The 23,583-nt window shown below is 44.0% G+C and overlaps 1 protein-coding gene across 2 annotated transcripts; it reads right to left on the bottom strand.

Moving 5' to 3' along the window:
• Nucleotides 1–2,696: 2,696 nt before the first annotated feature.
• Nucleotides 2,697–22,006, bottom strand: LOC121554337 (transmembrane protein 179B-like). Of its 2 annotated transcripts, none has more exons than XM_041867857.2 (5): nt 21,456–22,006; nt 9,048–9,244; nt 8,548–8,685; nt 4,666–4,744; nt 2,697–3,390 (listed from the first exon to the last, which is right to left on the bottom strand). In XM_041867857.2, exons 1-5 carry the CDS (start codon nt 21,549–21,551, stop codon nt 3,004–3,006), a joined length of 897 nt encoding a protein of 298 aa, XP_041723791.2. In that variant the 5' UTR covers nt 21,552–22,006; the 3' UTR covers nt 2,697–3,003. The 2 variants fall into 2 exon arrangements, with proteins under 2 accessions (XP_041723791.2, XP_041723792.2); XM_041867858.2 differs by lacking the exon at nt 21,456–22,006 and adding an exon at nt 15,049–15,378.
• Nucleotides 22,007–23,583: the final 1,577 nt, after the last annotated feature.

Below are 23,583 nucleotides of genomic sequence, written 5' to 3'. Positions count from 1 at the left end.
TAGGGGAGGGAATGGCCGGCAGGGATGTAGCTCAGTTGGTAGAGCATGGCGTTTTCAACACCAGGGTTGTGGGTTCGATAAAATAATGTATGCACTAACTGTAAGTCGCTCTGGATAAGAGCGTCTGCTAAATGACTAAAAATGTAAAAGGGAAGGCATTTACTTCAAGTACAGAGGAAAGTCAGGGAAGGGACAGAAGAGAGGAGGCTATTTTTACAAGATTAAGGGTGGGAGACAGCCAGTTGAATAAGACATTAAATGTGATAGGAAAGCATCCAACAGGAAAGTGTGATTATTGTCAGGAAACAGAGACCGTGGAGCATGTATTGCTACAGGTTGGGCAGTATCAGAGGGGAAGAGAGAGGATGAGGGAGAAGGGGATACAGGAAATTGGTTTAAAGACTATATTGAGTAGAACGTCATTAGATATCATCTCAAATATTTTGTTATCTTTTTTAGAGCAACGGGGCTGGCAGGTAGGATTTAGTTTTTCCCTGTCTCTGGGCCACACTCCAGTACAGTAGGTGGCGGTAATGCGCCATAACGTTGGATGCCAACCGATGATAAACCCCACTGAAGAAGAAGAAGAAAATGTTGAGCAATGAAATAAAGTAATTACTTTTCAAATAAGTTACGTTACACGTTATATTGGCTGACAATTTGTTAGCTACGCTATCCTTACGAACAGCATATCATGCTACAGCGGTATGTTAGCTAGTTACCTAACGTTAGTTGGCTACTAATACATCGAACTTGCCAGACAGTAGATTAACTATCTGCTATCTAACTAACTACCCAACGTTTATTGACTTGATTATTCACATCATTCTTAGCTAAGTGGTATAGTCGTTGTGCGTTTCAATGGACATTGTTAATTCTGGCTATCTAGTCCGATTTCAGAGCACTTTTCGCGCAGAATAACTGATGAATTTACGAACACTCAACACCCGTTGAATATGGCCGGTGTCAGTAAACGTCAGCAAAAAAATGCGTAATTAAATTGTTGCCAGCAGCACAGTTACAGTCACCAACGCTCTGGATAACATGAAAACAGCCTAACCAGCTCTGCTAGGGCGAGTAAAATGGTCAGAGTGAGATGTTCTCTCATTTGTGTCTGGAAGTCGCTAGCCAACGTTATCCAGTTAGCTTGGGTGCTTGACTGCCGTTGAACGCTCGGATCAACCCTACTCCTCGGCCAGAGCGTCCAGTGCCAGTGTACGCTCTGGATTTACGACCGGACAATCTGACAACGCGCTGGATTTACGAGCGCTCAGCTGGCACTCCAGATTGAATTTACGAACACACCCGAACTCGTAAAACGTCTAGCTAGTCATTTGTTATGCTAACAAGCTAGCAAGAGGTTGCATAGCAACAGCATCAACTTCCGGTAGACAGGCTTAGCTAGTACGCTCAACTGAAACGATACCGTTCGTTTACAGTATACTAAAATGAATTTATAGTATGTAGTATACAGTATGGGTATTCGAACACAGCCAGAGACATCTGGCTGGCCTACAGTAGTCTAGCGTTGAAAAGAAACACTAGGAGGACATCTGGCTGGCCTACAGTAGTCTAGCGTTGAAAAGAAACACTAGGAGGACATCTGGCTGGCCTACAGTAGTCTAGCGTTGAAAAGAAACACTAGGAGGACATCTGGCTGGCCTACAGTAGCCTATCTGTCATTTCGTAGAGATTAGCCAGTTAGTCAAACTGGCATCTCTGGATCCTGTCTTCCATCTGTGCTCTCTCCTTTCTGCTCTGGTTCTATCACGTCTCTCTCAACCTCCTCTCTCCCTCCGCAGCTGTCTACACAGTATGGTTCCCAATCTGTCCAGTCAAACTCCTGGTGTGTGTGTTAGTGCAGTGCTGGAACAAAAGCCTGCACCCCCTTGAACTCTACAGCAGTACTGTTGCCCAACCCATGCAGTAACATTCTATAGAACGAAAAGGAAAGACTGACACACAAATGCATCTTTATTGGTCGATAACTGTTTTATAAAATTCTGTAAAAAGAGAAACAATAATTCATTCAAATCAAAATACAAATTTTTGCTTTTCAATATTCATAAAATAAAAAAGTACAAATAATTGCAGTAAGAAAACGGTTGCTTAGTTTCTTAGTAGTCAGGAAGGCATTTTAAAGTGTGTGTTTGCGTAGGACAGTGTGACATTGCTGAATGCTGACTGTGGTGCAGTAGCCTTGGTTTGGGCTGTGGTCCTGAATGGGACACACACACACAGATATTATCTGAGACAATTGATGTTCCTGTCAGCCAGTCACACACCTCTCTCCCTAAATACAGAAAGAGAAAATACTGCGGATGGAGGGACCCCAGAGAAACGTATAATAACAGCTTTTAGCAAAAGGTAAATGACTTGTTCTCAGTGAAACTGTTTCAAAACAAGGTGAAAGCTACAGTGACACTACATGTTACCATATGTGTAATATCCTATATTCCAGTGCAGAGAGAGATAGTTAGACCATCTGTGCTTCACTGGGCTGCAGTACTCAAACTGAAGTACACATATACACCGACCCCAGGAACAGTGTGAGAGGACTCTCTCTCTCTCTGTAATAATAATAATAATAATAATAATAATAATATGCCATTTAGCAGACGCTTTTATCCAAAGCGACTTACAGTCGTGCGTGCATACATTTTTGTGTATGGGTGGTCCCGGGGATCGAACCCACTACCATGGCGTTACAAGCGCCGTGCTCTACCAGCTGAGCTACAGAGGACCACATGATGTCATGTCATAGTATTGTGTGGACCAGGGAAGAGTTAGGGGGATAATTGACTTGGGTCCACTGAGTCTACATTCCTTATGTCAAAGGAGATTACTGATGTTTAGGATAGCATGATGGGGTAAAGAGTAATAACATCAAAGAATGGGAGTGCTCATTGACGATGGCCAGAGGTATGTGAAAGGAAGGATAACCAAGAGTATAAAAGCTGTGAGATTTGTGTGTGTGGGCAGTTCAAGTGACAAAGAGCAGAGCTATGTCCGTTTGTTAGATGAACCCACGGGCGTTCGTGAACCAATAAAAAATAAAATCTCCACAGAATGTCTAAGTAAATTCTTGCATCTTGAACTTCTCAATACCAGAAACTCATCATAACACTCTCTCTCTCTGGAAACACACACTCTCCCTGGAAACACACATACAGGGTAAGGTTCATTCATCCTCGAACAGGTCAGACAGTGAGGAGTACGTGTGTGTGTGTGTGTCCCCATGTGTGTGTCTGTGTGGAAAATATATTCTGTCTCAGAGGGCGTGGGTAAATTGTCGTCCGCCATCATTCCGAAATCTGACCCGTAACCGCTCTGGATCACCACCAGCATGCCAATCAGAATCCATAAAAATAAGTTCACCCACACCGCCGTCTGGAGAGAGAAGGAGAGGAATGAGTGAGAGAAGAAGAAGAGGAAGGAGGGAGAGAAGAAGAAGTGGACGGAGGGAGGGAGAGAAGAAGAAGAGGAAGGAGGGAGAGAAGAAGAAGAGGAACGAGGGAGAGAAGAAGAAGAGGAGGAAGGAGGGAGAGAAGAAGAAGAGGAAGGAGGGCGAGAAGAAGAGGAGGAAGGAGGGAGAGAAGAAGAGGAAGGAGGGAGAGAAGAAGAGGAGGAAGGAGGGAGAGAAGAAGAGGAAGGAGGGAGAAGAAGAAGAGGAATGAGTGAGAGAAGAAGAAGAGGAATGAGTGAGAGAAGAAGAAGAGGAATGAGTGAGAGAAGAAGAAGAGGACGGAGGGAGGGAGAGAAGAAGAAGAGGAAGGAGGGAGAGAAGAAGAAGAGGAACGAGGGAGAGAAGAAGAGGAGGAAGGAGGGAGAGAAGAAGAAGAGGAAGGAGGGCGAGAAGAAGAGGAGGAAGGAGGGAGAGAAGAAGAGGAAGGAGGGAGAGAAGAAGAGGAGGAAGGAGGGAGAGAAGAGGAAGGAGTGAGAAGAAGAAGAGGAATGAGTGAGAGAAGAAGAAGAGGAATGAGTGAGAGAAGAAGAAGAGGAATGAGTGAGAGAAGAAGAAGGAGGGAGAGAAGAAGAAGAGGAAAGAGGGAGAGAAGAAGAAGAAGAGGAAGGAGGGAGAGAAGAAGATGAAGGAGGGAGGGAGAGAAGAAGAAGAGGACGGAGGGAGGGAGAGAAGAAGAAGAGGAAGGAGGGAGAGAAGAAGAAGAGGAAGGAGGGAGAGAAGAAGAGGAAGGAGGGAGAGAAGAAGAAGAGGAATTAGTGAGAGAAGAAGAAGAGGAAGGAGGGAGAGAAGAAGAAGAGGAATTAGTGAGAGAAGAAGAAGAGGAAGGAGGGAGAGAAGAAGAGGAAAGAGGGAGAGAAGAAGAAGAAGGAGGGAGAGAAGAAGAGGAAGGAGGGAGAGAAGAAGAAGAGGAAGGAGGGAGAGAAGAAGAAGGAGGGAGAGAAGGAGAGTATAAGCAAATAATAGTCCCTGTTAATGAGACCTGACGTCTGATAACTTTCTGTTAATACTGACCCCAGCCCTGTATAGTCCAGTGTAGAACTGTCTGTGTGTTAACTGACCTCAGCCCTGTATAGTCCAGTGTAGAACTGTCTGTGTGTTAACTGACCCCAGCCCTGTATAGTCCAGTGTAGAACTGTCTGTGTGTTAACTGACCCCAGCCCTGTATAGTCCAGTGTAGAACTGTCTGTGTTAATACTGACCCCAGCGTTGTATAGTCCAGTGTAGAACTGTGTTCCAGTGTAAGGACTGATCCAGGTCCTAGACTGAGCCTCTTCACATCTAGATGGAGGGAGTAAATCCAGAATTCATTCATTTTCTATAGGAATGTTTACACAGTTTACAAACTACTGGCCACACAATTCAGAAAACATGACATCTAAAGAAAAGAGGAGTCTATATTACCTCATTACTACCTGGTACCCCTGCACATTGACTCAGTACCGGTCCTTCTTGTATATAGCCTCGTTACTACCTGGTACCCCTGCACATTGACTCAGTACTGCTACTCCTTGTATATAGCCTCGTTACTACCTGGTACCCCTGCACATTGACTCAGTACTGCTACTCCTTGTATATAGCCTCGTTACTACCTGGTACCCCTGCACATTGACTCAGTACTGCTACTCCTTGTATATAGCCTCGTTACTACCTGGTACCCCTGCACATTGACTCAGTACTGCTACTCCTTGTATATAGCCTCGTTACTACCTGGTACCCCTGCACATTGACTCAGTACCGGGTCCTTCTTGTATATAGCCTCATTACTACCTGGTACCCCTGCACATTGACTCAGTACCGGTCCTTCTTGTATATAGCCTCATTACTACCTGGTACACCTGCACATTGACTCAGTACTGCTACTCCTTGTATATAGCCTCGTTACTACCTGGTACCCCTGCACATTGACTCAGTACGGTCCTTCTTGTATATAGCCTCATTACTACCTGGTACACCTGCACATTGACTCAGTACTGCTACTCCTTGTATATAGCCTCGTTACTACCTGGTACCCCTGCACATTGACTCAGTACTGCTACTCCTTGTATATAGCCTCGTTACTACCTGGTACCCCTGCACATTGACTCAGTACCGGTCCTTCTTGTATATAGCCTCATTACTACCTGGTACACCTGCACATTGACTCAGTACTGCTACTCCTTGTATATAGCCTCGTTACTACCTGGTACCCCTGCACATTGACTCAGTACTGCTACTCCTTGTATATAGCCTCGTTACTACCTGGTACCCCTGCACATTGACTCAGTACTGCTACTCCTTGTATATAGCCTCGTTACTACCTGGTACCCCTGCACATTGACTCAGTACTGCTACTCCTTGTATATAGCCTCGTTACTACCTGGTACCCCTGCACATTGACTCAGTACCGGTCCTTCTTGTATATAGCCTCATTACTACCTGGTACCCCTGCACATTGACTCAGTACCGGTCCTTCTTGTATATAGCCTCATTACTACCTGGTACACCTGCACATTGACTCAGTACTGCTACTCCTTGTATATAGCCTCGTTACTACCTGGTACCCCTGCACATTGACTCAGTACCGGTCCTTCTTGTATATAGCCTCATTACTACCTGGTACACCTGCACATTGACTCAGTACTGCTACTCCTTGTATATAGCCTCGTTACTACCTGGTACCCCTGCACATTGACTCAGTACTGCTACTCCTTGTATATAGCCTCGTTACTACCTGGTACCCCTGCACATTGACTCAGTACCGGTCCTTCTTGTATATAGCCTCATTACTACCTGGTACACCTGCACATTGACTCAGTACTGCTACTCCTTGTATATAGCCTCGTTACTACCTGGTACCCCTGCACATTGACTCAGTACCGGTCCTTCTTGTATATAGCCTCATTACTACCTGGTACCCCTGCACATTGACTCAGTACCGGTCCTTCTTGTATATAGCCTCATTACTACCTGGTACCCCTGCACATTGACTCAGTACCGGTCCTTCTTGTATATAGCCTCATTACTACCTGGTACCCCTGCACATTGACTCAGTACTGCTACTCCTTGTATATAGCCTCTTTACTGTGGTCCTCTGTAGCTCAACTGGTAGAGCACGGCGCTTGTAATGCCAAGGTAGTGGGTTCAATCCCCGGGACCACCCATACACAAAAAAAATGTATGCACGCATGACTGTAAGTCGCTTTGGATAAAAGCGTCTGCTAAATGGCATATTATTATTATTACTACCTGGTACCCCTGCACATTGACCCAGTACTGCTACTCCTTGTACAGTGGGGAAAAAAAGTATTTGGTCAGCCACCAATTGTGCAAGTTCTCCCACTTAAAAAGATGAGAGAGGCCTGTAATTTTCATCATAGGTACACGTCAACTATGACAGACAAAATGAGAAAAAATTATCCAGAAAATCACATTGTAGGATTTTTTATGAATTTATTGGCAAATGATGGTGGAAAATAAGTATTTGGTCAATAACAAAAGTTTCTCAATACTTTGTTATATACACTTTGTTGGCAATGACACAGGTCAAACGTTTTCTGTAAGTCTTCACAAGGTTTTCACACACTGTTTCTGGTATTTTGGCCCATTCCTCCATGCAGATCTCCTCTAGAGCGGTGATGTTTTGAGGCTGTCGCTGGGCAACACGGACTTTCAACTCCCTCCAAAGATTTTCTATGGGGTTGAGATCTGGAGACTGGCTAGGCCACTCCAGGACCTTGAAATGCTTCTTACGAAGCCACTCCTTCGTTGCCCGGGCGGTGTGTTTGGGATCATTGTCATGCTGAAAGACTCAGCCACATTTCATCTTCAATGCCCTTGCTGATGGAAGGAGGTTTTCACTCAAAATCTCACGATACATGGCCCCATTCATTCTTTCCTTTACACGGATCAGTCGTCCTGGTCCCTTTGCAGAAAAACAGCCCCAAAGCATGATGTTTCCACCCCCATGCTTCACAGTAGGTATGGTGTTCTTTGGATGCAACTCAGCATTCTTTGTCCTCCAAACATGACGAGTTGAGTTTTTACCAAAAAGTAATATTTTGGTTTCATCTGACCATATGACATTCTCCCAATCCTCTTCTGGATCATCCAAATGCACTTCAGACGGGCCTGGACATGTACTGGCTTAAGCAGGGGGACACGTCTTGCACTGCAGGATTTGAGTCCCTGGCGGCGTAGTGTGTTACTGATGGTAGGCTTTGTTACTTTGGTCCCAGCTCTCTGCAGGTCATTCACTAGGTCCCCCCCGTGTGGTTCTGGGATTTTTGCTCACCGTTCTTGTGATCATTTTGACCCCACGGGGTGAGATCTTGCGTGGAGCCCCAGATCGAGGGAGATTATCAGTGGTCTTGTATGTCTTCCATTTCCTAATAATTGCTCCCACAGTTGATTTCTTCAAACCAAGCTGCTTACCTATTGCAGATTCAGTCTTCCCAGCCTGGTGCAGGTCTACAATTTTGTTTCTGGTGTCCTTTGACAGCTCTTTGGTCTTGGCCATAGTGGAGTTTGGAGTGTGACTGTTTGAGGTTGTGGACAGGTGTCTTTTATACTGATAACAAGTTCAAACAGGTGCCAGTAATACAGGTAACGAGTGGAGGACAGAGGAGCCTCTTAAAGAAGTTGTTACAGGTCTGTGAGAGCCAGAAATCTTGCTTGTTTGTAGGTGACCAAATACTTATTTTCCACCATAATTTGCAAATAAATTCATAAAAAATCCTACAATGTGATTTTCTGGATTTTTTTTCCTCAATTTGTCTGTCATAGTTGACGTGTACCTATGATGAAAATTACAGGCATCTCTCATCTTTTTAAGTGGGAGAACTTGCACAATTGGTGGCTGACTAAATACTTTTTTCCCCCACTGTATATAGCCTCGTTATTGTATTGTGTTACTATTTCCTATTTTTCTTAATTTTTAACTCTGCATTGTTGGGAAAAGGCTTGTAATTAAGTTTCACAGTAAAGTTGAGAAATAACAGATTTGATTTATTTTGGGATTTGACTCTACTCGTATTGGTAGGAGTAATCACACATTTGATATGAAGAAAAGCTACTGCCGAAGTTTAGCTAGATGTGTATCATACCTGGTGATGTTGGGGACAGTGTGTAGGACAGAGTCACACAGAGAGTCTCTTCCCATCTTCAACACACACCCCGTCACCAGGAGGAAGAAGAGGAACACGCCACACAACACCAGGGTCACGTTCAGCCCCAGACGTGTTCTGGAAACACACACACACAGGTTAGATAGACATCGCGAAATGTTGCATTATGCATAGAATGGTTTCAAAATGTAAACATATTGGCATGACACACACACACACGGTCAGATTCAGTCATATGTCATGAGGTTAAGTTACATTGCTGATCTCACAACGTCTCGGCATGACATGCACCCCCCCCCAGAAAGTCTCATAGGACATACAATAAGTTGTGTCACACCTATCATTGAGTCATGTAAAATAACGTATGTACACACACACACACACACACACACACACACACACAACCCCGTCCCCCCTCCATACACATACACGCAATCCCCCCCGACACACACAAACCCCCCTCCCCCATACACACTCACCTGTTACAGTCTTGAGTCAGGAAGCATGTACATATCCAGAACAGTGATATCAAGAAACTGAACACTGCTACACACACTGAGATAGAAGAGACAAAGGAACAGAGAGAGGGTGCGCTGGAGGTCTGGACCAATATGGAGTGCGACGACAAGTTGTGGTTCACCGTTCCATACAGCATACAGAGACCCCCGAAACTACCCTGGAGAGAGAGCATCAGCGTTTGTCAAGTTCAAGTTTATTAGCAGTCAAAAGTTCAAAACAAACTGAAATCTTTGGGTATAAATGGCCACACACACTGGCCCAACTTTCTCTCTCTGGCCTCTCACTCGTCTGACTCTAATAACGTGCACAGTTTATAATTTGGACACGAAGAGACTGCGGCCAGGTCACATAATAAAAAGACTGTATCAAGCTTGTGGATTTTAGTTCCACATTACTATAGTTCAGTGATGGGCATCTTTAATGGGGGTGGGGGCCACAAAAAAAATGTGAAATCATCATTAAGTTTTAATATGATATCTGAGTGAGACTAACAAAATCAATGGGGGCCCCCCCCCTGCCGGTAATTCGACCATGATAATTAGTTTAGATAGCTGGCCGTAAACTAATTTAGCAATCTAAAAAAATTCAGCTGACATGTGTAGTATCGAGTAAATGCTGCCAATTATTGCTGATAAACAAAGGAGTCCGCTCATACTGAACCTTGATCATAAGTTTATTCATATCACAAGCTTTCAGCATGAGTTACAGGTGTCAAGATCACCCGGAGAACGGCATCCCCCGAATTGCAATGGCCGCTCTCACCTCTTCTTCGCTTTTTACCCAGTATATATAATCTTCCCAAGATGTGGGTGGCTCCCTCTACTGTCCAATCCCCTGTCTACAACACACACTTCCTGTCTGTTGTATGTGGCGTTACACTAAAACATTCCCTCTTGATACTAAAATAAACATCCTCAAAGGTTCCACTTAAACCCATTAAGAAAGTCATAATCTTAATACACTACACATGGCTAATTGACTGACATAACAGAAACTGCTGATGCACTACCAAATTTCGAAACTGCACCTTGTGTATTCTACTATTCTAACTCTCAACGGTAAGTTGAGTTCCCAAATAAATTCCACTGCCACAGTCAAAATTGCCTACAAAAATGTGCTTTCTAGTCTTAATTTAAAGTTTGGCATAAGGTTAGCAGTGGGGTTAAAGACACATTTCACAGATGCTCTTTCACTGTACATGTCCATTAATGTTATTAACATATAATGTGTATAAAAAAAATTATTGAATTTCCTCACTACACACAAATACGACAGCTTCTGCATCTCAGCAGTAGAAACAGGCCATCTACATTTCCTGGTTGTAAGCAAATCAAAAATATCCAGAATGCATAGCGATTTCAGGATGTAGTACACCCCCTGTCGAGGTGGATCCATTTGAGAATGGTTGTCAGCAGGTAGCTAATGTTACTAACTGGACCAGCAACTCATTCATAGAAAAATCAGCTTGCGAAGAACCATTTATTTTTGTGTAGACAACAACTGTTAAGTTTAGTCATGGTGTAGTGCTCAGTACCTGGATGTGCAAACTACAAGCAAGCACAGGCTGCTGGGGTAAAATTTCATTGGTTACCTTACTAAGAAGCTGAGCAGAGGTAACGCACAACGTAGCTAACTTAGATAGCGAACTAGCTAGCGAACTACATTTGTTTATCTAAATCAATATCTAGCTAGCCTTCATAATCCCCTGGCTAGACATTACAAAGCAAAATAAAATGTAAATTAGCCAGTAACACTTCCCGAGTTACACTTACACACAGGTGTTCAGCAAATGCTAGATAGCTAATTAGATCACAGGTGGTCGCGTCTTCCATCCGTTTTCCGGAAACAAGTTCTGTAACAGTTGGCCGTGTGTAAACGCTAACTCTAACCCTATAAAACGGTGTGTAGTAATTTAACCTTTTTTTTTAATGATTTCTCGCAGATATGAAAGATACGTTCCTTATGTTTCCAAAACAGTACTGCAAGAGATGCGTGTTAATGTTTACAGCAAGCGTCGGGGCATTTAACAAACTCCCCCCCGGAAACAAGTTCTGTAACAGTTGGCCGTGTGTAAACGCTAACTCTAACCCTATAAAACGGTGTGTAGTAATTTAACCTTTTTTTTTTATGATTTCTCGCAGATATGAAAGATACGTTCCTTATGTTTCCAAAACAGTACTGCAAGAGATGCGTGTTAATGTTTACAGCAAGCGTCGGGGCATTTAACAAACCCCCCCCCCCCGGTCAGAAGACACTATCGTCCATAGGCGCTAAAGCAGTTCGTTTCTATGAATGGGGTATGCATAAACATGGTCCGTGTTTTGTCATAGTTGGTGTGTTTATAAGTAGGCTGCAACTTCTATTGTAGTTCTCTCTGTATTATGGACGCTTAGTTGATCGTTTATGCAAAGCTTGAAGTCAAATCGGAGAAAAGCTGAGTTATTAGTAAGGAGGGGATGGTGTGGGTGACCTAAGTGGTGTCTGTTGGGGGTGGGTATTGATGTAGTCTAATCACTGACTACTGTGTGTCCTACAGACTAATATGCCATTTAGCAGACGCTTTTATCCAAAGCGACTTACAGTCATGCGTGCATACATTTTTGTGTATGGGTGGTCCCGGGGATCGAACCCACTACCTTGGCGTTACAAGCGCCGTGCTCTACCAGCTGAGCTACAGAGGACCACACTAATCCTGCTGCTGATGATGACGATGACCTTGACACCAGTAGTACAGATCCTGTAGACCCATTGGATGAAAGCTTTCAGCCTGGAACAAGATGAACATCATCTGAGTCTGAGGAGGAAAAGACCGCACGGGGCTGGCAAGAGCCAGGTCATGGAGTTCTGCCAGACCAGCTGCAATTGGCCAACAAGCTGAGGTTCACCAGAACGTTCAGGATCCTTCCTGGAACATTCAGCCAACACAACAGTTAGACTGATGCTGTATTATAATATATAATGCCTAGTATACTCACAACTGGATTGTGGTATAGATATTTCTAGCTGTTGTACATATGTATATAATGGTGTTTGATAATGTTGTATATATATTTTTTTTTTTACAAATGTACTGACAAGTGACTAAATGATTCCAGGTGCATCAGAAACCAATAAAGTATTGACTTCAACTTCTGGATCAATTCATTCGGATATTCATGAAATGTATTCGAAGTAACTAGGTACAATCTTACTGCTCAAACAAAGGATGGAGGGATTTGGTTTATCATATAAACTTTAATTTGTTGGCAAGTAAACATGTTTCAATAAAACAGTAGTCTGTCAATATAGCAAACAAGTAGTCCTCTGTAGCTCAATGTAGCTCAATTGGTAGAGCACAGCGCTTGTAACGCCAGGGTAGTGGGTTCGATCCCCGGGACCACCCATATGTAAAAATGTATGCACACATGACTGTAAGTCGCTTTGGATAAAAGCGTCTGCTAAATGGCATATTAAAAGTAGACATGGCTTGTATTCAAGACGTGTACCTATGATGAAAATTACAGGCCTTGCACAATTGGTGGCTGACTAAATAATTTTTTCCCCCACTGTATACTAAACAAAAATATAAACGCAACATGTAAAGTGTTGGTCCCATGTTTCATGAGCTGAAATAAAAGATTGCAGAAATGTTCCATACGCACAAAAAGCTTGTTTCTCTCAAATTTTGTGCACAAATTTGTTTACATCCCTGTTAGTGAGCATTTCTCCTTTGCCAAGACAATCATCCACCTGACAGGTGTGGCATATCAAGAAGCTGATTAAACAGCATGATCATTACACAGGTGCACCTTGTGCTGGGGACAACAAAAGGCCACTCTAAAATGTGCAGTTTTGTCACACAACACAATGCCACAGATGTCTCAAGTTGAGGGAGTGTGCAATTGGCATGCTGACTGCAGGAATGTCCACCAGAGCTTTTGCCAGAGAATTGAATGTTCATTTCTCTACCATAAGCCACCTCCAATGTCGCTTTAGAGAACTTGGCAGTACGTCCAACCGGCCTCACAACTGCAGACCACGTGTAACTACACCAGCCCAGGACTTCCACCTCCGGCTTCTTCACCTGCGGGATAGTCTGAGACCAGCCACCCGGTATTTCTGTCTGTAATAAAGCCCTTTTGTGGGGAAAAACTCATTCTGATTGGCTGGGCCTGGCTCCCCAGTGGGTGGGCCTATGCCCTCCCAGGCCCACCCATGACTCTGCCCCTGCCCAGTCATGTGAAATCCATCATTAGGGCCTAATGAATTTATTTCAATTGACTGATTTCATTATAAGAACTGTAACTCAGTAAAATCATTGAAATTGTTGCATTTATATTTTTGTTCAGTGTATGTGTAACAGTTTTGCTTCCGTCCCTCTCCTCCTCCTACCTGGGCTCGAACCAGGGACCCTCTGCACACATCACAACAGTCACCCTCGAAGCACTGTTACCCGTCGCTCCACAAAAGCCGCGCTTGCAGAGCAAGGGAAACAACTACTTCAAGGTCTCAGAGCGAGTGACGTCACAGATTGAAATGCTACTAGTGCGCACCGCTAACTAGCTAGCCATTTCACACCGGTTACATATAAAATATACTACTAAACACCTATAATAAATACTGAATTTCTACAAAGGGAATACTCATATGGTGTGTTTGGGTTGTGCAGTGAGGTGTTCAGAGTCACTTTGATACAAGGGGAGATTGTTATAATGGACCTTTCACATCTCCTGAGTCATCAACTTCTTTATACCCAAAATACTGTCCAGTGTGTGAGGGGATAAATTGCTTTGAATGGCCCCAACAACACGTGACACGGAGGCAAAGGGATTCGGTGTCCTGTGCCTAGCTTCTCCACACGTAGAACAAATTCCTAAAAGCATCTATAGGCCACCAGGCGGTATTGTCTGTAACAGAATGACAAAAAACGCTATTAGACTTTCATGGGCAATCATTGTATACCGTCTATAACGAGGGCACTGCGTTCATCCACCTCTGGCCTGCTGGCCCCCCTACCTCTGCGGAAGCATAGTTCCCGCTCAGCCCAGTCAAAACTGTTCGCTGCTCTGGCACCCCAATGGTGGAACAAGCTCCCTCACGACGCCAGGACAGCGGAGTCACTCAGCACCTTCCGGAGACATTTGAAACCCCACCTCTTTAAGGAATACCTGGGATAGGATAAAGTAATCCTTCTACCCCCCACCCCTTTACTCCAACAGTCCCCCCAAAAAAAATAAAATAAATAAATAAACATTGTAAAGTGGTTATCCCACTGGCTATAAGGTTTATAAGGTTATTTGTAAGTCGCTCTGGATAAGAGCGTCTGCTTAATGACATAAATGTAAATGTAAATGTATATTCCTACTGTATCAGCATAGTGCAGAATATGAGACATCTCACAGACACACATTAGCTAGCTAGCTACAACACACAGGTATAGTTACTCAACGTTAGCTAGCTAGCTACAACACACAGGTATAGTTACTCAACGTTAGCTAGCTAGCTACAACACACAGGTATAGTTACTCAACGTTAGCTAGCTAGGTACAACACACAGGTATAGTTACTCAATGTTAGCTAGCTACAACACAGGTATAGTTACTCAACGTTAGCTAGCTACAACACACAGGTATAGTTACTCAACATTAGCTAGCTAGCTACAACACACAGGTATAGTTACGCAAAGTTTAATAGGAGTCATAAAGCCAAAGTCATTCCTTTACTCTTCGTCATCATCAAAACATTTATCCAGTTTTGTTCGTAATGAGATGCACTAAGGCTAGCTAGCTATAACAGGCTACAGTACATTTTGGGTATAGCAAACAAAGCTAGCTAGCTCAACTTAACTAGCTTGGCTTGTAGTGGTACTTGAAAGCCCTGTTATTGCCGAATCGATCACGAAATTATACTGTGCTTAACAACACTGCCTCGTGAAAAGAGAGCTTATATTGCTAGCTAGCTACCGACAGCAAAACAACTAACTTGTTTGTCATTTGCCCTCCTGGTCCAGCTGGTCTAGGCTGCCGCCGCCAGTTGATCTTGTAGGTTTATATGTGCGTCGAAACTTTGATGGTCTGTCACACACACACACACGATCCATGGGGTCTGCAGTGACCCTCTGCAGTAACTATCCGGGATCTAATTAGTTACAGCACAGACATTCCTCTTCTGTCGTCATGGCTGGACAACAAAGTCCACAATAATTTCTACAAAACATGACTCCATTCAATTCTAGATCAGACAGCATGCTCAATCAACAAATGGCGTCATTGGTTGAACTCTCCCGGCGAGAAAATTCAAAAACACAGCTATGGTACGTAATTATGTCTGAAACACCCGCTCATCACTCATAATTATGTAGGAAGACTGGAAAAACACCCCAAATAGTGTCTAGCGGTGAAGTTTCCCTTTAAGGTTAGGTTTAAAATCTAATTTTAAGAAGTGAAATTTCCACCTCTTTCTGTTACTCTTTTATTTACATACAACATCCTGTGATCGATATGATAATTTCTCTGTATGTATTTCTTACATTATTTATTTTTGTTGAGTGGCAGCTTACGGGTACATGTGGTATAAACTAAGTGTAAATCGACATTAATATTGTACCTATACCAAACAAAAAAATGACAAAGCAAATAAAATTGTAGAAATTCCCGGGTTTATGAATTTGTGGGTACAGAAGCTAGTGATGACCCCCTCACAACCTTTAGCTACACTTCCTGGTCTGTTACAGTAGGCCTAGTCAGTGTTGCCAACTTAGCGACTTTGTCGCTATATTTAGCGAGTTTTCAGACCCCTCTAGCGACACATTTTCAAAAAAGCGACTAGCGACAAATCTAGCGACTTTTTCTGGTGTTATTGGAGACTCTGACATGAAAGCATGTATCCTTCTTACTCTTCTCAACGAGCAGCGGGTTCTGCAGTGGCCAGCTGCAGTCAGAGCAGGAGATGTTCACCCCTCCACGTCCAGACTGCAAATAAATCACGCATGGGGGAAGCCACCGCTGGCTGATCCCGCCCTGGCTTACATTCAGGGCGGGATGTAACGAATAGGTCCACCACAATTACATGCACATGGCCAATTATGCAAATTGAGTGATGACGTCATTTAGCGACTTTTAGGACAGCCAATAGCTACTTTCCTTAATGAGGAATTGGCAACACTGGGCCTAGTTTGTGAGAGAGAGATGTCAGCTCTGTATTGTCGGGCCAATTATGCAAATTATTTGATGTCGTCATTTAGCGACTTCTAGCGACTTTTAGGACAGCCAATAGCTACTTTCCTTAATGAGGAGTTGGCAACACTGGGCCTAGTTTGTGAGAGAGAGATGTCAGCTCTGTATTGTCGGGTAAACTTTGTGAATTGTCGGTTGAACTAATAAGCCCCATATTGGCCCTGTTTGGTCAAAAGTGCGGTCGCTTTTATTTCATCGTCATCCCGTTTCTTGTTTTTTTTGGTCTATTTTGTATATATCTCTCAATTTTTACTTTTCATCCTTTAACTAAATATACTTTCCTGCAACCCGCCTCACCCAACGTGGAAAGGATTCTATTATTTCTTTATAACTTTCATCAAGAACCGTAAGCTGAATGGCTACCTACTATTAGTCACCGTTAGCGTCTTCACCACTGTCCGTGGCCTACACTATCCACCAGCCAGCTCTAGCTCTAGCCTGGACAATTCGTCGGCCAGTCTGCACAGCGTGCTATCGACCCAGCGTGCTATCGACCCAGAGCTTATTGGACTTTCTGCCGGAATCACTGGACCCTAGCGCCGGATCATCACAACCAGCTAGCTAGCTGCAACCTGTTGTTGGCTGATTACCATTGCCCCTATAGCAAGCACCAGTTAGCCTTGAGCTAGCCTCAGGCCCATCTCCCGGCTATCTACCTCTCTGTCAACCGGACGGGACCTCCTAGTGTTGACACTGAGCCCGCCCGATCCAACACGACTGGTTTGCCGACAAAATAGTCTGATGTGGTTTCATCAGGCTTCCAGTTGCGACGACCACGAAGATCCATCTGCCAGCCCCGGCCCGCTAGCACACGCAAACTACAACTGTGCTCCCTGCTAGCTGTGCTGAAGCACCAATTTGAACTGCTCTCGGACTCACATATTGCTGTTCACTGGACCTTATGATCACTCAGCTGCACAGCTGATGCCTGCTGGACTGTTCCTTTACACGGTACCCTGTCCTGTTTATTCTGTTTAGTCTTAGCCCAAACGTTATCGCTATTTCCAGTTGTTGTCTTAGCTCTCTCTAATAACACATGTGACTGCTTTATGCCTCTCTCCCATGTCAATTATGCCTTGCCTATTGCTGTTTGGGTTAGTTCTTATTATACAATTTCACTGTAGAACCCCTAGTCCCTCTCAAACTGCCTCATATAGTTCCTTTGTTCCACCCCCCATACACGCCGAGACCGGCTCAATCGGTGCCTCCAATGACGCTATCTCTTTCATTGTTACCCAACGCTTAGGGTTACCTGAACTGTACTCATATCCTTCCATATCCTTTTCTGTACATAATGCCCTGAATCTTTTCTACAACGCCCGGAGAACTGCCCCCTTTATTCTATGTACCCAACGCACTAGAAGACCAGTTCTTAAAGCCTTTAGTCGTATCCTTATTCTAGTCCTCCTCTGTTCCTCTGGTGATGTAGAGGCTAACCCAGGCCCTGCAGCCCCCAGTATCACTCCTACTCCCCAGGAGCTATCATTTGTTCACTTCTGTAACCGTAAAAGTCTTGGTTTTCTGCACATAAATATCAGAAGCCTCCTTCCTAAGTTTGAGTTATTCACTGCGTTAGCACACTCCGCCAACCCTGATGTTCTAGCAGTGTCTGAATCCTGGCTTAGGAAGGCCACCAAAAATTCTGAAATTTCCATCCCCAACTATAACATTTTCCGTCTAGATAGAACTGCCAAAGGGGGTGGAGTTGCAATCTACTGTAGAGATAGCCTGCAGAGCTCTATCATACTATCCAGGTCTGTGCCCAAACAGTTTGAGCTTCTACTTCTAAAATCCACCTTTCCAGAAATAAATCTCTCACTGTTGCCGCTTGCTACAGACCCCCTCAGCCCCCCAGCTGTGCCCTGGACACCATATGTGAATTGATTGCCCCCCATTTATCCTCAGAGTTCGTACTGCTTGGTGACCTAAATTGGGATATGCTTAACACCATCCTACAATCTAAACTAGATGCCCTCAATCTCACACAAATTATCAACGAACCTACCAGGTACAACCCTAAATCCGTAAACATGGGTACCCTCATAGATATCATCCTGACTAACTTACCCTCTAAATACACCTCCACTGTCTTCAACCAGGATCTCAGCGATCACTGCCTTATTGCCTGCGTCCGTAACGGGTCCGCGGTCAAACGACCACCCCTCATCACTGTCAAACGCTCCCAAAAACACTTCAGCGAGCAGGCCTTCCTAATTGACCTGGCCCAGGTATCCAGGATGGATATAGATCTCATTCCGTCAGTAGAGGATGCCTGGTTGTTCTTCAAAAGCAATTTCCTCTCAATCTTAAATAGACATGCCCCATTCAAAAAATACAGAACTAAGAACAGATATAGCCCCTGGTTCTCCTCAGACTTGACTGCCCTTGACCAGCACAAAAACATCCTGTGGCGTACTGCATTAGCATCAAATAGCCCCCGCGATATGCAACTTTTCAGGGAAGTTAGGAACCAATATACACAAGCAGTTAGGAAAGCAAAGGCTAACTTTTGCAAACAGAAATTTGCATCCTGTAGCACTAACTCCAAAAGTTTTGGGACACTGTAAAGTCCATGGAAAATAAGAGCACTTCCTCCCAGCTGCCCACTGCACTGAGGCTAGGAAACACTATCACCACCGATAAATCTACAATAATCGAGAATTTCAACAAGCATTTTGCTACGGCTGGCCATGCTTTCCACCTGGCTACCACTACCCCGGCCACCAGCTCTGCACCCTCTGCTGCAACTTGCCCATGCCCCCCGCTTCTCCTTCACACAAATCCAGACGCTGATGTTCTAAAAGAGCTGCAAAATCTGGACCCCTACAAATCATCTGGGCTAGACAATCTGGACCCTTTCTTTCTAAAACTAGCCGCCGAAATTGTCGCAACCCCTATTACTGGCCTGTTCAACCTCTCTTTCGTAACGTCTGAGATCCCCAGAGATTGGAAAGCTGCCGCGGTCATCCCCCTCTTCAAAGGGGGTGACACTCTAGATCCAAACTGTTACAGACCCATATCCATCCTGCCCTGCCTTTCAAAAGTTTTTGAAAGACAAGTCAACAAACAGATCACCGACCATTTCGAATCCGTACCTTCTCCGCTATGCAATCCGGTTTCCGAGCTGGTCATGGGTGCACTTCAGCCACGCTCAAGGTCCTAAACGATATTATAACAACGATCGATAATAGACAGTACTGTGCAGCCGTTTTCATTGACCTGGCCAAGGCTTTCGACTCTGTCAACCACCGCATTCTTATTGGCAGACTAAATAGCCTTGGTTTCTCAAATGACTGCCTCGCCTGGTTCACCAACTACTTCTCAGACAGAGATCAATGTGTCAAATCGGAGGGCCTGTTGTCTGGACCTATGGCAGTCTCTATGGGGGTGCCACAGGGTTCAATTCTTGGGCCGACTCTTTTCTCTGTGTATATCAATGACGTCGCTCTTGCTGCTGGTGACTCTCAGATCCACCTCTACGCAGACGACACCATTTTGTATACATCTGGCCCTTCATTGGACACTGTGTTAACAAACCTCCAAACGAGCTTCAATTCCATACAACACTCCTTCAGTAGCCTCCAACTGCTCTTAAACACTAGTAAAAGTAAATGCATGCTCTTCAACCGAACGCTGCTTGCACCCGCCCACCCGACTAGAATCACTACTCTCGACGGGTCTGACCTAGAGTATGTGGACAACTACAAATATCTAGGTGTCTGGTTAGACTGTAAACTCTCCTTCCAGACTCACATTAAGAATCTCCAATCCAAAGTTAAATCTAGAATCGGTTTCCTATTTCGCAACAAAGCCTCCTTCACTCATGCTGCCAAACATGCCCTCGTAAAACTGACTATCCTACCGATCCTTGACTTCGGCGATGTCATTTACAAAATAGCCTCCAACACTCTACTCAGCAAATTGGATGTAGTCTATCACAGTGCCATCCGTTTTGTCTCCAAAGCCCCATATAATACCTACCACTGTGACCTGTACGCTCTTGTTGGCTGGTCCTCACTACATATTCGTCGCCAAACCCACTGGCTCCAGGCCATCTATAAATCACTGCTAGGCAAATCCCCGCCTTATCTTAGCTCATTGGTCACCATAGCAACACCCACCCGTAGTCTGCGCTCCAGCGGGTATATCTCACTGGTCATCCCCAAAGCCAACACCTCCTTTGGCCGCAATTCCTTCCAGTTCTCTGCTGCCAATGACTGGAACAAATTGCAAAAATCTCTGAAGCTGGAGACTCTTATCTCCCTCACTAACTTTAAGCATCAGTTGTCAGAGCACCTTACTGATCACTGCACCTGTACACAGCCCATCTGAAATTAGCCCGCCCAACTACCTCATCCCTATATTGTTATTTATTTTGCTCATTTGTACCCCAGTATCTCTATTTGCACATCATCTCTTGCACATCTATCATTCCAGTGTTAATACTAATTGTAATTATTTTGCACTATAGCCTATTTTATTGCCTTACCTCCATAACTTGCTAAATTTGCACACACTGTCTATATATGTATTTCTGTTGTATTTTTTACTTTGTTTTGTTTTACCCCATATGTAACTCTGTGTTGTTGTTTTTATCGCACTGCTTTGCTTTATCTTGGCCAGGTCGCAGTTGTAAATGAGAACTTGTTCTCAACTGGTTTACCTGGTTAAAATAAAGGTGAAATAAAAAAAATAAAAAAGAACAGAGTCACAAGTGTTTTCCTGTACTTCATGGGTTTCACTATTTTGGGGGAATGCATTGAACAGTCATTTGACAAGTCTGGACAGTTTAATGCCGTTTCAGATCTCGCGCTCTCAACCTGCCATTTCAGAGAACAAAATTTACTTTCACTTTCTTTTGGTAGGAAGTGTGATTTAACCGAATGAGATTCCCTAAAAACACCGCACTTCGATAAAGCTATGACCGGCAGGGACTTTTTCGTAGCAGGTTAGGAGAATTAGGTTATGGTTAGGAAAAGGGTGAGGGAATGAGGTGATTCCAATAAAGAAATGTCGGCTTGGAAAGTCAATCAAAGCAAAATTGTGCAACTGCGACATAAAGTTTGTCCAAAGCAGACAGCCAGTCAAAACATATGCCAACAACTGTGTCAGCAAAGTTAACATAAGAAGCCACAGTTATAACTTTCTTCTTACCTGTGTGATAGCGAGAGAAGCTGCCGTGACTATCCCACACATGAAAGAACTGGCGTACAATCCCATCTCAAGGAGAAGCAGACACCCCATCACCATTCCCTGCTCGAACACTCTCTCTCTCTGACGGACCGCGTGTCATCCAGCAGTGTTGCCAACTTCATTTGTCTCTAGATTACGTTTTTCCGTTGCCGCGACGACGTCACAGCACCAGTTTTCCTTGCTGTGGCACAGCTGCCAGTCCCCGACGTTACGTTTTCGTCCCCTCTCCCGCCTCACACCCCTAGCTTTGTGCTTCTCTGCCTGTGCGCTGTTGCTGTAACTTCCGTAGTACAGACAGCTTCTCCCACTCTCGTTTGCGGCACAATTTTGTGGGAAAAGTCGCTAAATACTATAAAAACCATAGAAACTCTCGGACCGGTGGCAAAACTCCCCAATGGCAGCCTGAAAAGTAGCTGAAGGGGTCTGAAAACTCGCTAAATATAGCGACAAGGTGCTAAATTGACAACACTAACTAACAAAACGTAGCATACAGCAGCGCGGGGACGCGCTCCAACCGTTTATACCCGCGTTATGGAACTCCCTCGGAAGCGCGCATTCGATACAGTTGAAAGCCTTTATCATTGAGCAATTTCCGCTACAAACTGAAACTATATAGAGAAAATGTTTTGACCTGAGAGAGAAGAGAGAGACAGAGCTAGAGAGAGCATCAGCCTGGTATACGTTGGTCAAGTTCAAGTTTTCTCAGCCCAAGAGCTCAGCTATACCTCAGCTATAACCAACCTCAATATCTGGAATACCAGGACCAGTTTGTGTGTGTGTGTGTGTGTCCAGTGTGTAGCCCCCTGCTCTGTCAAGTGGTTAGATTTAGTGGCGGGCAATGTTCCCTCTAATTTTTTTAGGCACTGAGCAAATTTCAGGTCTGCTGAGCAAAACTTGAAGGTTGTACAGATTCTGTGCAACTTCCGGCGTGTGTTTACTGTGAACACTGAGGCTGTACCCTCTTTAAGTTAGGGATTTAACAGTAGGCTCCTGTGGCTATTTGATCATAATCAAATCAAATGTTATTTGTCACATGCGCCAAATACAACAGGTGTAGACCTTACAGTGAAATGCTTACAAGCCCTTAACCAACAATGCAGTTTTAAGAAAGAATACAAAAAAGAAATCACACAAAAATACAATATAAAATAATACTAAATAAAAGTAACAAATAATTAAAGAGCAGCAGCCTGTCTAATACAACACTGCCCCTTTAAGAAGAAAAAAAAGCTCTTTACCTGACTGGCTTTTCAAAGACGTCTAGAAATGGACACAGTTTGTGCTCTTGTAGGAAGCAGTCACTCCCCTATTGCTGACTACAAATGATCTATAACTGGGCTAATAACTCACTAACTAGCAAAGGATATGAACAAATGATCTATAACTGGGCTAATAACTCACTAACTAGCAAAGGATATGAACAAATGATCTATAACTGGGCTAATAACTCACTAACTAGCAAAGGATATTAATAAAATGTGCACACGTGGCTACATGCAGCTCTCACTTTGATCTCAAAACAAGCGCATCTACTCACGACCGCTCATGCTGTAAACACAGTCCAGTTCAAAGTAAATGGCACAGATCCATATATGGCAATGGTCTATTTGCATACAGGCCTACTACAGCTCTGATTGGTTATGCCGCACCGGTCTGTGTAGAGTACGGGCGTGTGCAATAGAATCCTACTCCGATGCGTTCTGCCTACAACAAAATCTGTTGCATAGTTTGTTTTGTTTCGGGTGTGTTGCATTGAAAGTGGCTAATATATTGCGTGTCACAATTATCACAGTAAATGGAAACGTTGGTAGTGTCAACAGGGAGAACTCTAGAACAGCGGTCACCATCCTTTTTTTGAGTCAAGATCACTTTCAGTCAAAATGCAAGCCGGGATCTACCGCTCAGATTTTTTTGTTAACATGACTTTAAAAAACGTAAGTCTATGCAACATTAACCAATTACAAACAGTACTGTAGCAATGAGGTTTGTGCAGTAAGCTATAGGCCCAATACATTATCACCGCATATTGTCTTTGCTTGAATTGCCCTGCCAATGCATTGTTGTTCGAGACATTTAAAAAAAATGATAT

This window comes from Coregonus clupeaformis, chromosome 39 (assembly GCF_020615455.1).
Source record: "Coregonus clupeaformis isolate EN_2021a chromosome 39, ASM2061545v1, whole genome shotgun sequence".
NCBI classification, from domain to species: domain Eukaryota; kingdom Metazoa; phylum Chordata; class Actinopteri; order Salmoniformes; family Salmonidae; genus Coregonus; species Coregonus clupeaformis.
The sequence above is the reverse complement of the archived record's forward strand: the minus strand, read 5'-3'. Positions and strand labels throughout refer to the sequence as shown.

Coding starts and splice junctions, on each gene's coding strand:
- LOC121554337 (XM_041867857.2), bottom strand. CDS start 21,551: ATGGTGATGGGGTGTCTGCTTCTCCTTGAGATGGGATTGTACGCCAGT. Junction 4,745..8,547: donor ACTGTCCCCAACATCACCAG/GTATGATACACA, acceptor CCCTCCATCTAG/ATGTGAAGAGGCTCAGTCTA. Junction 3,391..4,665: donor CTGGACTATACAACGCTGGG/GTCAGTATTAAC, acceptor TTCTCTCTCCAG/ACGGCGGTGTGGGTGAACTT.